The sequence below is a fragment of the Microcebus murinus genome, chromosome 2 (genome assembly GCF_040939455.1).
Source record: "Microcebus murinus isolate Inina chromosome 2, M.murinus_Inina_mat1.0, whole genome shotgun sequence".
NCBI lineage: Eukaryota > Metazoa > Chordata > Mammalia > Primates > Cheirogaleidae > Microcebus > Microcebus murinus.
This window is the reverse complement of record NC_134105.1, coordinates 73,223,878-73,241,959: the sequence shown is the minus strand read 5'-3', so window position 1 is coordinate 73,241,959 and position 18,082 is coordinate 73,223,878. Positions and strand designations below refer to the sequence as shown.

At 36.1% G+C, this 18,082-nt stretch overlaps 1 protein-coding gene across 1 annotated transcript in view; it reads left to right on the top strand.

Annotated features, from left to right (window-relative positions):
- The window catches only part of HFM1 (helicase for meiosis 1), a 112,079-nt gene that overhangs the window by 80,391 nt on the left and 13,606 nt on the right, over nt 1-18,082 (top strand). Inside the window, exons 31-34 of the mRNA XM_076010902.1 lie at nt 11,227-11,307; nt 11,894-12,009; nt 14,023-14,102; nt 15,072-15,175. Coding sequence (XP_075867017.1) covers nt 11,227-11,307; nt 11,894-12,009; nt 14,023-14,102; nt 15,072-15,175 — 381 coding nt within the window. The remainder of the gene's footprint in view (nt 1-11,226; nt 11,308-11,893; nt 12,010-14,022; nt 14,103-15,071; nt 15,176-18,082) is intronic.

The following is an 18,082-nucleotide window of genomic DNA, read 5'->3' as shown; positions in this document are numbered from 1 at the left end:
TTTGATGGGTGTAGGGTTAATATGCGCACCAGAAAAGGAGGCTAGAATTAGATTGTAGAGGACCTTGAATATGGAATTAATTTTACTGGCAGTAGGAAGTAACTGAAGTTTCTAAGTGAGCAAATGATCTGATCAGCATTAAACTTTAAGTAACAATGTATAGAATAAATTGTAGCACAGACAACTAGATTCCAAAAAACCAGTTAGGGTCTAAGTGAGAGGTAATAAGATCATGACTTTGGCGCATTTGGCATCATGACTTTGGTACTATGTCATGGCACATTTTACAAAGTATAATATCAAAGCCTTTTAACCAAAGACCACTAGGAACACACTTGTATTTGAGGAAAGTTAGGTTTATTAAATGTGTTGCAGCAAACGAGAGTATAATACCAGCAGAACTATGAGTCATCTCAGGGAATTGAGAGGAGCTTATCATAGGATTTCAGCTTATGCTGGGTGACTCTTAGGAAGTTTTAGGGAAAGCTGAGGTCAATTCTAGATTGGGAGATCTCATAATGTGAGATAATTGGTTATTTTGGTACATTTTATCTTGGTGGTAGAAGGATTTAAAAAACAGTAGTCATCTGTATTAGCCAGGAGAGGGGGATATTTCATTATTTTTGTGGTTCTTGCATGTTCTTTTCACTAGTTTCAGAAATAATTACTTGGTAGTCTTATCTCTGTCTTCTTTTACTGTGGTCACAAGTGGCTTTATCTGGGTCTTGTTTATAAAATTGTTTGTTTAGTTGGAAACACTGTGGTTTAGCTGTCAACTTCCAGCTGAGAGGGATTTTTTAAATTATTATTATTACTTTATCAGTACCCAATACATTGATCTGCTTGGCCCTCAAAAGGACCAGCTAGTTACTTCATATGGTGAGCAGCCTCATCCATTTACCCCAGACTGCTACACAGATATTATCATTGTCTGAATATGCCATGCCTGGGAAAAGCTTAATTGAACAATGTCACTGAAAATAAAGAGTAAAGGACCAAGAAATGCAAAAATTTTCAGAGTTCTTCACTGTCTCCAACATTTCTAGTTCACTTAAAATCTATGCTTCAGCAAAAATAAGCTGATTTCAGCTCCCGCAATCTGTAATTTGCTGCCTTTGGGTATCATGCCCTCTACCTGTTATGTCTTCCCTGGTCTTATTCTCATCCAGATTCTGTCTGTGCTTCAAAGACAAGTTCAAACATCTCCCCCATGTTACTAGTGAGAGCTTAGATCAAGAAAAAAACCTACTTAAAAAATATAATAAGTGGAAGATTCCAGTTCCAAAATGGTGACATAGAAGCAAGCTAGCTTCATTGCTCCCCACCCCCAGAAAACCCAAACAAATACACAACCTGAGATTATCACCAGAAATATTCCAGAACTTAAATATGAAGATCAGACAGTTCCCAGGGCCATAGAGAAGTGAAAAAACCCCGAGCAAACAAAAAGACCAAGGCAATGAATAAACAGCTAAAATTTGACTGGAGTGTGGAAAGGACAGTGCTGGAATGCAGCAGGGGAGTGGAGACACACCTGTGGTGATCATAAGGTCAGGAGAGCAGCATGCAGGCACTGGCTTCTGCAACCCCATCTCCCCCACTCAGATCAGATTTACCAGGAGTCAGGAAGGATTTCCTGCTGCAGGGGAAGGAGTAGGGGGAGGTAAACAGAAGATATGCACCAGCCTCTATTGCCACTGTAAACACCTAGGGTCCTTACAACAGGAGAAACCTGAAACCCACAGTCTCCCAGTTTAGAGAGCTGCCAGGAATTCATGTAGCTGCATTGCCCTAGATTAGGAACACAAGGTGTGCATTCTCCACTTGCTACTCATCCTCTGTGAGCCAAGTTGCTGCAGCACAATGCCATCTTGAGACCAGAGCAACCTCTGAAGTGTGCTTTCCTTTGAGGATTGGTAGCCACTGCACCTCTATAGCATAAGGACTCCATCTTTCCACTAAGCTCATACCTGTGGCTGAGTGTCAGAGCCCCAGCAGCACAGAGCCTGGATCCAGGAATGGTTGTGACACTGGACCTGCACAGCAGGGAAACCAACTCCTTCTGCCCTTACTTCCAGCCAGAGGAACAATCTGGCAGTCTTGCCCAGAGCAAACCTACCCTTGAGCCAGGAAAACTGCTACACGCACTCTCCTGAGTGAAAGAGGCCCTCAAGCCACTGAGCACTTGACATACTCCCGGGCTGGCAGAGCATCTATGTGCCTGTACCCACGGCCTAAGAAACAGCCCTGAGGTGCCCCATCTCCTTCAGACAAGCCCCAGACTTGCCTAATGACCCCATGCCCATAATCAGAGCCTGAAAAGCAGCTCCATGGGCTGCCCCTAGCAGAAATGTCCCCAAATGACTGAGCAGCGTGCACCAACATCCTGGACCTGAGAAATAGCCCAGTGGGCCACCCATGGTAGACACAACTGCTGGCCAGCTAAGCAGCTATATGCCTGCATCCTAGTCCTGAGAAACAGTCCTATGGGCTACCTTTGACAGACATACTCCCAGGTCAGCTGAGCAGCTATGGTCTCGTGTCCTGAGCTGAAGAAACAGCCTGTGGGCTACCCCCAGCAAATGCCTCCCCAGGTCAATCAAGCAGCCATGCAGCTGTGTACCAGATCCAAGAAACAGTCCTGTGGGTTGCCCCCAACTGACAAGCCCCCAGGCCAGTTGAGTAGCCATGTGCCTGCATACCAAGTCTGAGAAACAACCCTCGGGGTTGCCACTGGTGAGTACACTGCCACACCAGCTAAGCAGCCATGCATCCATGATTCCAGCCAGAATAACAGCCTTTTGGTCCCAACCCCAGCAAGCCAAACCCCAAATTGCTGACCCACTGTGTAAACACCTGTACTCCCAACCTGAGAAACAGCCTAGTGGGCCCACCCCTGGCAAAGTTGTACCACTGTCACCACAAATTCTCTAAGCCTAGGCCACTCAGAAGCTCATACATGTCGTTAGTGTGGGTCACAGCTGAAGAAGCTACATGAAATTTCTACACTGTTTTGTCCACCTAGACCCAAGACCAACATACTCCACTGGACCAATACGACAAGACCCATTCATATGAATAAGTCTTACCCTACAAAACTTACTCCATAAAATTGAATGAGGTGACTTTTCTACCAGATATGTATAAATCAATGTAGGGATATATCAACCATAAGAAAAACAAGGAAATGTCACCAACAAAGGAAGGAAAACAGAAATTCCAGTAACAGATCCCAATCATAAGGAAATATATGAAATACCAGAAAAAGAATTCAAAATAATGATCTTAAGGAAACTCAGTGAGATGAAAGAGTATGCAGTTAGATAATTCAACAAAATCAGAAAAAAATTCATGATTTGAATGAGAAATTCAACAAAGAGATAGATATTATTTAAAAAGAACCAAACAGGGTCATGAATTCTGACCCTGGCAAATACACAAACACCTCATGCATCCTCCCTCCTTATCCTTGATTCCCCCTCCCTTCAGCTTTCTCCAACTTCTCCTAGAGTGCCACCCCCACCCAACCTAGCAGCTGGTGCAGTGGGACTGTCAGGTTTGTGCCTGATGTGGGACTTAGTGTGGTGGAGAGGTGCCAGACATTTTGGCATTTAGATCATGACAAGCATAGAAGAAATTGCACTTCAAATCATTGAACAACAGATGTGAGAGGATAGAATTTTGTGGAAGTAGAATTGCTAGTTTGCAAGGCATATGTGGGGGAGTAACATGACCAAATAGAACCCTCCAATGATCATCCCACTGCGGGAAGACCAAATTAAACAACTATCCATGCAAGAAAGCACCTTCATTAAAACCAAAAATCAGCCCCAAATGGTAGTACCACCAGGAGTCAGCAAGATTGCAATGTTATTGGGCTTAGGGCGCCTCCTAGTGCTGATATGACTACAGTGACCAAAGACTTAGATTACAACATTTGATTCCTTTTGAATATCTGGAAAGCTTTCTCAAGAAGGATGGGTGCAAACAAGCCCAGCCTGTAAAGATTAGAATAAATACTTAATTCTTCAATGCCCAGACATTGATGAACATCCACAACCATCAAGAACATCCAGAAAATCATGACCTCACGAAACAAACCAAATAAGGCATCAGTGCCCAATCCTGGAGTGATGGAGATATGTGACCTTTCAAAAAGATAATTCAAAATAGCTGTTTTCCAGTAAATATATAAAAAAATGCTCAACATCTCTAATCATTAGAGAAATGCAAATGAAAACCACAATGAAATATCACCTAACTCCATTGAGATTGCCTTTAACAAAAAATCCCAAAACAACAAATGCTGGTGAGGATGTGGAGAGACAGGGATACTCTGACACTGTTGGTGGAACTACAAATTAGCGCAACCTCTGTGGAAAAGAATTTGGAGATACCCCAAAGAGCTAAAAATAGAAATACCATTCGATCCAGCAATAGCATTATTAGGCATCCCAAAAGAGCAAAAGAGCAAAAGACATTATATGATAAAGAAATCTGCACCCAAATGTTTATGGCAACACAATTCACTATTGCAAGGATGTGGAAACAACCCAAGTGCCCATCAATTCATGAGTGGATTATTAAAATTTGGTATATATATACAATGGAATATTACTGAATTATAAGAAATGATAGCAATCTAGCACCACTTATATTTTCCTGGATTGTGCTTGAGCCCATTATCCGAAGTGAGTGACACAAGATCGGAAGAATGAGCTCCTCATATACTTGCCATCAAATTGGTACTGACTGAGTAACACTATGGTGCTCATATGGTGGTAGTGTTCTCCAGGGAATAGGGAGTTGGGGGGGTATACTCACAACTGAGGGATGCAGTGAGCATTGTAGAGGGGAAGTGCATACCTCTAACCCTTGCTATGGAGAGGCAAAGATATAAAATGTAACCAAAATGTTTGTACTCTCATAATTTCCTGAAATAAAAAAAAAGGAAAAGAAAACCCAGCTGTTTTGAGGAAGCTGAATGAACTTTAAGACAACCCAGAGAAGGAATTCAGAATCCTATCAGAGAAATTTAACAAAGGAGATTGAAATAATAATTTAATAATAATAATTAATAATTTAAAAAATAATTTAAAAAATCAAGCAGGAATTCTGTAGCTGAAAAATTCAGTTGACAAATAGAAAATTGCATCAGAGTCTGTCAACTGCAGAATTTATTAAGTCAGAATTTATTAGTCAGCTTAAAGACAGTTTACATGAAATTAAACAGGCAGAAAAGAAAAAAGAATAAATAAGAAAGAAGCATGCCCACAAGATCTTGAAAATAGCCTTAAAAGAGCATAAGAGGTATTGATCATAAAGATGAGGTAGAAAAGAGATTGGGGTAGAAAGTTTATTCAAAGAAATAATAACAGAGAACTTTCCAAACTTAGAGAAAGATATCAATATTCAGGTACAGGAAGGTCATAGAACACCAAACAGATTTAACTCAAATAAGACTACCTCAAGGCATTTAATAATCAAACTCTCAAAGGTCACACACATGAAGAAAGGATCCTATGAGCTGCAAGAGAAAAGAAGCAACATATAAAGGAGCTCTAATACATTCTAGCAGCAAACTTCTCAGTGGAAACCTTATAGGCCAGAAGAGAGTGGCATAACATATTCAAAGTTCTGAAGGAAACAAACTTTTAATCCTAGAATAGTATATGCTGCAAAAAAGTAAAAAATAAAAAAATCCTTCAAGTAATAAGGAGAAATAAAGACTTTCCCAGACAATCAAAAGCTGAGTGATTTTTTCAACAACAGTCCTGCCCTATAAGAAATGCTAAAGGGAGTTCTTCAATCTGAAATGAAAGTATGTTAATGAACAATAAGAAATCATCCAAAGGTGTATAGCTCACAGTAGATACACAGATAAATACAGAATATTGTATTACTGTGATTACAGTGTGTAAAGCACTCATATCTTGAGTAGGAAGACTAAAAAACAAACCTGTCAAAAGTAACAACTGCAACAACTTTTTAAGAGATGTATAGTATAAAAAGGTATAAATAAAAACAACAAAAAGTAAAACAGTGGAGTGGGGGTAGAGTGAAAGTATAGAGTTTTTGTAGCTTTCTCTTGTTTGTTTGCTTGCTTTTCCTAATTAGAATTTTCATCACTCTGAAATAAGATCTTTTATGCAAGCCTCATGGTAACCTCAAATCAAAAAATTCACCTCACTTTTAAAGATACATTTAGTCTGATAGTGAAAGGATGGTAAAAGATACTCCGTGCAAATGGAAAGCTAAAGCAGCAGGAGTAGCTATACTTAGAATAGACTTCAAGATAAAATCTATAAAAAGAGATGAAGAAGGACATTATATAATAATAAAGGGATCAATTCAGCAACAGAATATACCAATTGTAAAAATATATGCACCCAACACCAGAGCAGCCAGATATATACAGCAAATATTATTAGATCTGCAGGGAGAGATAGATACCAATATGATAATAGGTAGAGACTTCAACACTCCACTCTCAGCATTGGATAGATCATCTAGAGAGACAATCAACAAATAAACATTGGACTTAATCTTTACGATAGATCAAATGGGTATAACAGACATTTACAGAACATTTCACCCAACTGCTGCAGAATACACATTCTTTTCATTAGCACATGGAACATTCTCCAGGATTGACCATATGGTAGGAAACAAAACAAGTCTCAAAAAATTAAAAACTAATAAAAATCATATCAAGTTTCTTATCTGACCACATTGGAATAAAATTAGACATCAGTGAGAGAGAAAAATTTGAAACTAACAAATACATGAAAATTAAACAGCAGGCTTCTAAATGACCAATGAATGAAGAAATTAAGAATGAACTTTAAAAATTCCTTGAAACAAACTTAAAAGCACAACATTCCAAAACCTTTGAGACACAGCAAAACCAGTAGGAAGAGGCAAGTGTATAGCAATAAATGCCTGCACCAAAAAAAAAAAAAAAAGCTAGAAAAAGATTTCAAATAAACAATCAAATGATGTGCCTTAAGGAACTAGAAAAACAAGAACAAACCAAACCCAAAATTAGCAGAAGAGGACCAATAATAAAGATTAGAGCAAAAAAATGAAATTGAGACAAAAAGAATACAAAAAATCAATGAAACAAAAAGTTGGTTTTTTAAAAGATAAAAAGAAAATCAATAAGCCATTAGCTAGAAGAAGAGAGAAGACTCAAATAAATAAAATCAGAGATGAAAAAGAAGACATCACAGTGGATACCACAGAAATACAAAAGATTATTAGATACTACTATGAACAACTATATACCAATAAATTCCAAAACCTAGAGAAAATGGATAAATTCCTGGACACATCCTACCAAGATTAAACCAAGAAGAAATAGAAAACCTGAACAGGTCAATAATAAATCATGAAAGTGAATCAGTAATAAAAAGTCTTCCAACAAAGAAAAGCCTAGAACTGATGGCTTTACTGCTGAATTCTGCTGAACTTTTAAAGAAGAATTAATACCACTTCTTTTCAAACTATTCCAAAAAATTGATGAAAAAGGAGACATGATAACTGAGACCTCAAGAATACAAGGAATTACTAGGCACTATTGTGAACAACTATATGCCAACAAATTGGAAAACCTAGGAGAAATGGATAACTTCCTGGCCACATACAGCCTGCCAAGATGTAACCATGAAGAAATAGAAAATTTCAACAAACCAATACAAAGTAATGAGATGAAAGCCATGATTAAAAGTCTCCCATCAAAGAAAATCCCAGGACCTGATGGATTCACTATTGAATTCTACCAAACATTTAAAGAACTGATACCAGTCCTACTCAAACTCTTCAAAAAACCTGAAGAGGAAGGAATACTTCCAAACTCATTCTATGAGGTCAGCATTACCCTGCTACCAAAACCAGACAAGAATGCAACAAAAAAAAAGAAAACTACTGGCCAATATCCTTGATGAACATAGATACTAAGATTCTCAACAAAATACTAGCAAACAGAATCCAACAACATATCAAAAAGATAACACGGTATTATCAAGTGGGATTTAAGCCAAGAATTCAAGAATGGTTCAACATATGCAAATCAATAAGCATCATATATCATGTGAATAGAATGAAGGACAAAAAGCGTATGATCATCTCAATAAATGAAGAAAAAGCTTTTGATAAAATTCAATATCCCTTCATGATAAAAACTCTTAATAAATTAGATATAGAAAGTATCTCAACATAATAAAGGCCATATATGACAAACCCACAGCTAACATCTAAAAACTGGAACAAGATAAGGATGCCTAGTCTCACCACTCTTATTCAACATATAGTACTGAAAGTCCTAGCCACAGTGGTTAAGAGAAAGAAATAAAGGGCATCTAAATCGGAAAAGAGGAAGTCAAATTATCCCTGTTTGCAGGTGACATGATCTCTTATATATTATTTAAAAACCTAAATAACAAAAATCCTCTTAGAATTGATAAATGAATACATTAAAGTTGTAGGATACAAAATTAATATAAAAAAACTAGTAGTGTTTCTATATATGAACAACAAACTAGCTGAAAAAGAGATCAGGAAGGCAATCCCATTCACACACACACAAAAAAAAATCCAAAAAAACACAAAATGAAGCAAAACAGAAAAACCTAGGAATAAATTTAACCAAGGAGGTGAAAAACATCTACAAGGAAAACTAGAAAACACTGATGAAAGAAATTGAAGAGGATGCAAACAAATGGAAAGACATCCCATGCTCGTGGATCAGAATTAATATTGTTAAAATGACAATACTACGCAAAGTAATTTATAGACTCAGTACAATGCCTATAAAAATACCAGTTACATTCCTTACAGAAATAGAAAAAATATCCTAAAATTTGTATGGAACCACAAAAGACCTGAATAGCTAAAGCAATCTTGAGCAAAAATAACAAAGTTGATCTCAGACTTCCAGACCTCAAAATATACTACAAAGCTACAGTAACAATATAGCATGATACTGGCACAAGATCAGTTACATGGACCAATGGAACTGAACAGAGGACCCAGAAATTAATCCACATCTCTACAAATGTGCCAAGAACTCTCCTTAGGGAAAGGATAGTCTCTTCAATCAATGATACTGGAAAATATGGATATTCATATGCAGAAGCATAAAACTAAATGCCCACCTCTCGCCCTATACAAAAATCAACTCAAAATGGATCAATGACCTAAATGTAAGACCTGAGATGATAAAGCAAGCAACTAGAAAAAAACATTGTGGAAATGCTCAGGACTGGGAAAACATTTTTGGAATAAGGCCTCAAAAGCACAAGTAACAAAAGCAAAATTAAACAAATGGTATTATCTAAAATTAAGAAGCTTCTGCACAGCAAAGGAAATAATCAACAGAGTGAAAAGACAACTACAGAATGGGAGAAAATATTTGCAAACTACTCATCTAACCAGAAATTAATATCCAGAATATACACGGAACTGAAACATCTCAACAGGGGCAAGAAACAAATAATCTGATTTAAAAATGGGCAAATGATCTGAACAGACATTTCTCAAAATAAGTCATACAAATGACCAAGAAATATATGAAAAAAAATACTCAAAATCACTGATCGTCAGAGAAATGCATATCAAAACCACAATGAGGTATCATCTCACTCTAGTTAGGATGGCTATTATCAAAAAGACAAAAAATAACAAATGCTGGCAAGGATGTGGAGAAAAGGGAACTCTCATACACCTTGCTGGGCATGCAAACTAGTACATCCACTATGGAGAACAATATGGAGTTCCCTTTAAAAACTACAAATAGAACTAGCATATGATTGAGCAATCATACTACTGGGAATTTATCCAAAGGAAAGGAAATCATTACATCAGAGAGACATCTGCACTCCTGGGTTCATTGCAGCACTGTTCACAATAGCCAAGATATGGAGTCAACTTATGTATCCAACAACACATGGATGGATAAGGAAAATGTGGTATGTATACACCATGGAATACTCTTCAGCCATAAAAAGGATGAAATCCAATCATTCATAGCAACATAAATGGAACTGGAGGCCATTTTGTTAAGTGAAATAAACCAAGAACAGGAAGTTAAAAGTTAAACACTACATGTTCTCACTCATTTGTAGAAGCTAAAAAAAAGTTGATCTCAGGGAAGTAAAAAGCAGAACAGAGGCTATTAGAGGCTGGGAAAGGTAGGGGAAAGAGAGGGAGAGGGAGAGATTTGATAAGATACAAAATTACAGCTAGATAGGAGGAATAAGTTCTAGTGTTCTATACCACTATAGGATGACGATAGTTAACAATAGTGTACAGTTTCAAATAGCTAGAAGGAGGATATTGAATGTTCCCAACATGAAGAAGTGATAAACATTTGAGATGATGGATATGCTAATTACCTTGATCTAGTCACTATATCATATATGTATTGAAACATTGTTATGTACCCCATCAATATGTGCAACTATTATTTGCCAATCAAAAAAATAAAAATATACATAATAAATGAAGAATTATATATTTGGATTTTTAATTCTAGCTTCAAAGAGTCAAACTGGAAACAATCTCTCTTCTGTGAATTCATTTAGTAAATTTTTTAGATCTCTAAGCTACTTCTAACATTTCTTAAATATACATGGTATCCTCTTTACTAACTCACATCAATGGTACAATCAAAAGGCCATGAGATTTGCTTCTTTCCACATTTTTCAGGCTTAAGTATAAAGCAGTTTAAAAGATTTAAAACCCCACCTTCATTCATACCTCACTTAGGACAGAAGTTGCTGATATACAGCTATATTTGGCTCTATTTATACCAGGGAGGTTAAGAGAAGTTAGGTGCTCCTTGTGAAAAGCTGTGGATGGGACTAATAGTGGGGAAGCGACTCACTTATCAGAAATACCTTTTTAAAATTACACCATGGGCATGGTGTAACATGCCTGTAATCCCAGCTACTTTGGAGGTTGAGGCAGGAGGATCACTTGAGCCCAGGAGTTTGAGGCTGTAGTGCATTATGATCACACCTGTGAATGGCCACTGTACTCTAACCTAGGCAACACAGCAAAATCCTGTCTCAAAAAAAAAATTACATGGGTTAACATTTGAGGACGTCTGAAAATTATAATCCTTTTGTGCTGTCTGAAAGAAAAGAGACTAGATAAAATTAATTATGTTAAATTCAAATAATACATGTCATAACAAATAGGTTTGTTTTTCTTATATTAATTTAGGGATGACTCCTTGCAAAAAACCTGGGAACCGAGACTGCAATCATCATTGTAAAAATAAACATATATGTGGACATGACTGCTGTGAGTTCCATAAAATAAGTTTATTTTAGGTATTAAAAACCGAAAGGTCGGCCGGGCGTGGTGGCTCACGCTTGTAATCCTAGCACTCTGGGAGGCCAAGGCGGGCGGATTGCTCAAGGTCAGGAGTTCAAAACCAGCCTGAGTGAGACCCTGTCTCTACTATAAAAATAGAAAGAAATTAATTGGCCAACTAATATATATATATATAAACAATTAGCCAGGCATGGTGGCGCGTGCCTGTAGTCCCAGCTAGTCGGGAGGCTGAGGCAGAAGGTTTGCTTGAGCCCAGGAGTTTGAGGTTGCTCTGAGCTAGGCTGGCACTCACTCTAGCCTGGGCAACAAAGCGAGACTCTGTCTCAAAAAAAAAAAAAAACCGAAAGGTCTTTCAATTCATGAATAGAGGTGATATCCTAATTATGTATAATATGTATGAGATTTATATTATGTAACTTATAACTCTCAAATAATTTTATTTTGTGGGCAATGTGAAAAAAAGTAAATATTAGATTTGAAATTTTGAAAAAATTTGGCTTTATATGAACAATACCGAAAGTTTAACCTAAAGGATCTAAATTTCTTTTTATAGGTAAAATTGGAGTTGCACAGAAGTCAGAAATTAAAAAGCCAACAATTTCTTCATATTTATCTGATTTAAGAAACAGGAATACTGTTTCAGCTCTCCCTCCAGTTAAACGTCTGAAGGTTAGTTTTAATAACATTGTCCCTTTGTTCTGTAATTAAATGCATATAAATAGTCTTTGTTGCATGTATCAATTAGTTAAATATCCACAGTGTACTTTAGAATTACTTGTGGGCTTGACTAGGAATAGGATCATTATTCATAATCAGTCTGTTAATCTACTTTGAGAACATAGCTATGCAGCCCCTCTCTCATTAGACTTTGGTTTTTTTTAAACCAGAGAAGAGGGAAAAGGAGAGGGATATGTTGCTTGGTTTAGTTCAGCAACTGAAACTAGACTCTATTGCCCTTTCTTGGCTTCATCTGTGCTGGACTGGCTGGAAAATCTGAAGTTGATTTTGATTCTTGCACCTATGTGAGTACTGACCAAGAGCCTTCCTTTCAAGTGATGAAGGAATGAGTGTTCCTGCTAATTGATAGGCTAGACACCAGAAGACTTATCTTAATCCTAAGTCTATCTAGAATTACCCTTTTCTAGGGCTTTTATAAGAATGAAGATTCTAAGTCATGAGGCCAAAACAAAGGAAATGTTGAGAAACAGGGCAAGGCATGAGGTTTGAAATGATTACCACCTTCTCTGAGATAATTTTTTACTAGCACAAGTTTTCCCTTCCTCCCTCCTTTCCTACCTTCCTTTCTTCCTTCTTTCATTCCTTTTTGGCTTCCATATTCTTCCTGCTGTCTTTCTATATTCATTGAGCACCGAGAATATGCCAAGGTTCTAAGATATAGTGATGAATAAAACAGTTTTATTCCCAATCCTCATAGAATTTATAGTCTAGTGAAAGATACAAGTAAGTAAACAGGCCTTTTCAACATAGTGTGATGAATGATTCTGCAAAAGAAGTGTAAGATACTTGAGTTTAGATAGAAAATATATTCAATCCACATTTGATGGGCCAAGAAAAGATTACTAGTAGATGTGACTGAGACCTGAAGTATAAGCAAGTATGTTTGGAAGGGCAGGCACCAGAATGGTGATGGGGAGGGATAGAAAAATATTCCAGACATGGAGGTTATGCAAGGGTACAGAGGTGATAGAGAGAAAGGGAAAGAAATAGAGAGAAATGGGGGAGGGGAGATAAAGAGCAATATCTTTAAAGAAACTGAAGTAATACAGTATGTCTAGAGTTCAATTACAAGTAGAGGAGTAGAAAGAGATGAGGCTGAAGAGGTAAGTAGGAGCTAGATCATGCAGACCTTTTTGCTGTCTTAAGGATTTAGACTTTATCCTGAAGGGCTTTAATAAGTGACATGATTACAATTGCATTTTATAAAGTTCACTCTGGCTGCAATGTAGAGAACGGATTAGAGGATGATAAAATATGAACATAGGGACTCATTAGGTGGTTTTTTGTAATAATCCAAGCAGAATAATAGCCTAGTATAGGGTAGTGGCAATAGCAATGGAGAGAAGTTACTAGGTTTAAAATATTTTTCAGAGGTGGAATCAACTACCTTGATACTTCATTGGTTATGAGAGGTGAGGTTGAAGAAGTCATCAAAAATGATACCTAGCTTTCTGGCTTGAGCAACTGGGAGAAAAGTTGGGCCTCACTAGGGTAGGAACTCTGAAGGAAAAGCAAATTTGGAGGAGTAGAAACAGGATAAGTTTAATTTGGGAAATATTCAATATGGAGGCCAACAAGATGTCTATATCCACAGATAGTTGGATATAATTGTTTGAAAATCAGGAGAGAGATCTGAACTAGAAAAATATTAATAGATTTTAGAGTCTTTCATATTTTGATGATAATTGAAGCCTTGGGAGTAGATAAGATCTTTGACTGAGAACATGTAAAGTGAGAAAAGAAAGAAGGCCTAGTCAAGAACCATAAAGAATGCCAACATTTAAGATAAAGGACTTGAGAAAAATATTTGAGATCCAGCCTGAGTTTCTCCTAATTCATTGATTTTTAGACTTTATGTATCAGCAGGAATTTTGGTGTTTGGCTAATTTGTTAAAAGATCTTGATGTTAAATTGATAGTTGATCTTTTTTTTTTTCATTAATAGATACAGATGAATAAATCTCAAAGTGTGGACCTTAAAGAGTTTGGTTTTACTCCAAAAGCTTCCCTTCCGAGAACATCAAGGTACAAATATAATGTTAATATCTAAAGTAAAATATTCGTTATAAACTTTTTTCCTTCAGATAATCATTTATTCAGGAAAAGATGGCCACTGGTTACCCTCAAAACACAGTTTTAGTTCTATAATGAGCAATTACATCATAAAGTTTTCAGTATCTTTGACACCCTCAATTTATTTAGATCTCCACAGTTATAGAATAATTTAACATTCATTAAATCATCTCTTTCCTAGGAAATTACTTATATGTTTATTCTCTCAGGTTCTGTCTTTACAGGGAATATAAACTAAGTGCTAACAATATACTTTTAAAAGGAAAATCATGTTGGTATACAAAGTCTAACCTTTCCATTCAGGAGCTCAGTCCATGTTAGTTAATGCCTCAGATTTATAATTTAAAAATTACACTTTTATGCATTATCTTTTTTGACTTTAACAACAACCAGGCTGATAAAATGAGACATTTTTATCCTATTTTATAGGTGAAAAAAATTAAGTTCATATTCTGAGTTAGCAAGCAGAAAGCCTTAGATGGTAACTCAGTGTTCTTTTCTTGTTGCCTAGAAGACAAGAGTATATATAATTTCCCTTCCATAGAAGGGCATTCTATATACAAAGATGATGTTCAATATATTTAACAACTAGTACAGAATAGGAACTGACCAATCAAAATGGATGCCAGCATTGCTTCTAGAGATCCCAGCTTTTGATATTTAACTGAAAGTAGCATTAGCAATAAATTTTTAAAGGCTATACACAGAGAGCAGATATCCATTGGAGGCATGTAAAGATGACTAAGTATTGGTCACTTCCATTAAACATTTATTTTTACCCTTTGCTACCCACGCTGGGTACAGTTTATCATAGAAGTGTTGAATGGATAAAGCATTTTTTTTCTGTTTATATAAATAAGTAGTTTTCAAGGAAAGATTAACTTTAATATTTTCTTTAACATTTTTATGGTCTTTATAAAGATCACAATATTTAAATGTACCCGAATTGCCGATAATGGACCAGTGGGATCAACATGAAATCTGTGGAGAAGTTCAACAAGAACCATCTGAATATCAAGATAAAGGTAAATTACCATTGATATTGACTTGAGAGAAAGTATGGGTTATCATTACTTTGAATTGGCAAGTAATATAATTGAAAAAACAATATCTAAAAATATTATAATTATTAACTTGGCAACATTTTTCTCTTGGGTTATTGAACCAATTTAAAATTCTTGAGCCTGTTATTTTAGAAGGTCTCACAATGTCTGTCACAGTTTTTTTTTTTAAATCTATTTCTTACATTGTGTTGACTATTTTAATTTAAAGATAATATGAGGAAAAACTGAGAAAATAAGGGATCCTTATGTATACAGAGTGTTAAAATGCTAAACTATTACTTTAATATATCTTTAGAATTATTTAAGATAATTTTATGTTTATAAAATTAGTCCATTTTTACAAAATAGCTATGTGACTTTGGGCAAATTATTTAACCTTTTGGGCCTTAGTCTTATCTTTAAAATGAAGGAATTGAATTGATTGAATTGGGTGACCTTTAATATCTCTCTAGTTCTTAAACCTATGATTCTTACAATTTCTATGATAACATGAGAATATAACCTAGTTTGTGGGGTATAGGTGGTGTGTAATCTAGATTTACTTTTTATTTGTGTCTGTCATTAAATTAATGAGATAATGCTTGTAAATTAAACACTGTGCCTGGTTTATCATTATTCTGGTTCCTGCCATTAATAGCATCATTTCCCTGGATCATGCTGTTACTAGCCAGTCTGTTAAAACATGTGATAAATAATTCTGGCCTTTGAGTTGTTTGTTCAAGTGGATGTGTGTAGAAATAATTTCATATCTTTGGCATTGGCTTCTGTTGCCACTGTTTTCTTCATGCTAGCACTTTATGCTTTCTCTTATCATAATCTAAGTTCTTAGGGAGGCAAAGGTTGGAATATCTACCACCTCTTATGATACCATGGCCCAATATGAGATTAAGAAAAGTTCCCTAATCTCACCTGGAGAATTGGAACATTTATTTAACTTGTTAAAAGCCTGAATATCATTACAAAGTGGATAAGAGTAAGATTGTCAACCCTTTTATTGTTGTCTCTCATCAACCTATAACCGTCTAACTTATTCCTTCCTGATGCTACTGCTCTATTCCCTGTTCTTCTCCATATCAGACTTTATCTCTCCCTCTGCTTACTTTTGTATTGTTTTTATATAGTTTTCTTACTTTTATTTCTTTTCCACCCACTATTTCATATGTTCCCTCTGCTTACTTTTGTATTGTTTTTATATAGTTTTCCTACTTTTATTTCTTTTCCCACTATTCCAAACCAATTTATATTATGATAGTAAAGTCCTACCTAGATACTTTAACCCCCAGGAATAACTATATCCTTGTTTTACTGAGTGGGTTCTCCCCACCCACCCACCCGCCCTTTTTAAAGAACCATATAGTATAGCAGTTAAGTTCACAGGATCTGGAAACAATCTATCTAGATCCAAGTCCTACCTTTGCCATTTACTGTAACTTTTCTCATAGTATACTTAAGTATGTAGTCTAAATTCTCTCATCTGGTTATATTTTAAGGATTTTAGGATTAAATGAGAAAATTTATGTGAAGCTCTAAGCACAATATCTGGTACTGTTAGTAGTAGTAATTAGGTATATTTGTAATACTTTCCACATATTAGTCTTTGGTAGCAAAACATACTTTAAATGTATTCAAACTACTTTTAAGAATGTTCTAAGAAAAACATGGCAATTTTTATCATCTCTATTCCAGTTTAAAGAAGGGAAAAAGAAAAAATGTCAGAAATTATATGATAAAATATGTTGAATCATAAAATTGAAATTGGAAGGGACCTTTGTGCAGTTTCTCATTTGACAGTGAAAGAAGCCAAGACTCCAAGAGATTAAGTGACTTGCCCCAAAATCACATATTTAATTAATGGCAGGGCCAGGAATAGATTGCATATCTTTTGATTCCCAGTCTAATGGCACGTCTATAAAACAAAATTGACTTTTAGTTATCAGTAGAGAATTGAAAATTGAACAAATAGTATATGAGCTCTTTCAACTTTCCACCCCTCAACTATATATTTCTCTGTCTCTGCACCCACACTTAACCCTCTATTTGTTTTAAAAGAGAAATTATCTTTTCTTCTACTCAAGGTTTATCTCTTTCCTTTTAATCTTACTACTATCCAATCCTGTCTTCCCTGGGACTTTAGAAAACCAGTTATCCCTGTCCTCTTTCCCATATTTCTATTGTCTTCTCTCTATTGTCTCTTTCTCTTTAGCATATAAATATGCTCAAGCCTCTTCTTTCTTCAGCTCTGTGTCCCCATCTTGCTAGTCATGACCTTTATGATTGTGAGTGATCCAAATTCTACTCAAAGTGACTTCTACTCAAAGCACAAAAAAAGGAAACTGGTTGTCTCATATAAACTGAAAAGTCCAGACATGTATCTGGTTTCAATCTTGGCTAGATCTGGGCAGTCAAATCATCTCATCATGCCTCTGGCTTTCTCTCAATCTTTTATCTGTGCTTGTTGCTAATTGGTTTTATTTTTTAAATAGGCTTTCTTACATGGCCGATAACCCCTAATTTACCTGTTCCCAGTTTAGCAACTTCAGTGGAAAAAAGTAGTCTTCCCTGTTCACTTTGGCAGACCAGAATTCATTCGAACTGGCCTCTTCTGAGTCATAAGTTCATTTCTTAATCAATCCCTGTAGCCTGGGGATTGGGTTCATTTTATCCCTGTGGCCGCAGGGAAGGTAGGGTACTATGAATGATGGCCTCATCCAGATCACATGGAATGGTAGATGTAGTTTCCCCAAAGGAAAAGGGGGGTACTTCTCCTAAAAGAAAGGAAAGCATGCCAGGCAGACAAAAAAAAGAATTCTGGAGTCCATACACCCGCTGTCTCCTGCGTTCTTATCAAAACAAAAATTCCTGAAAGAG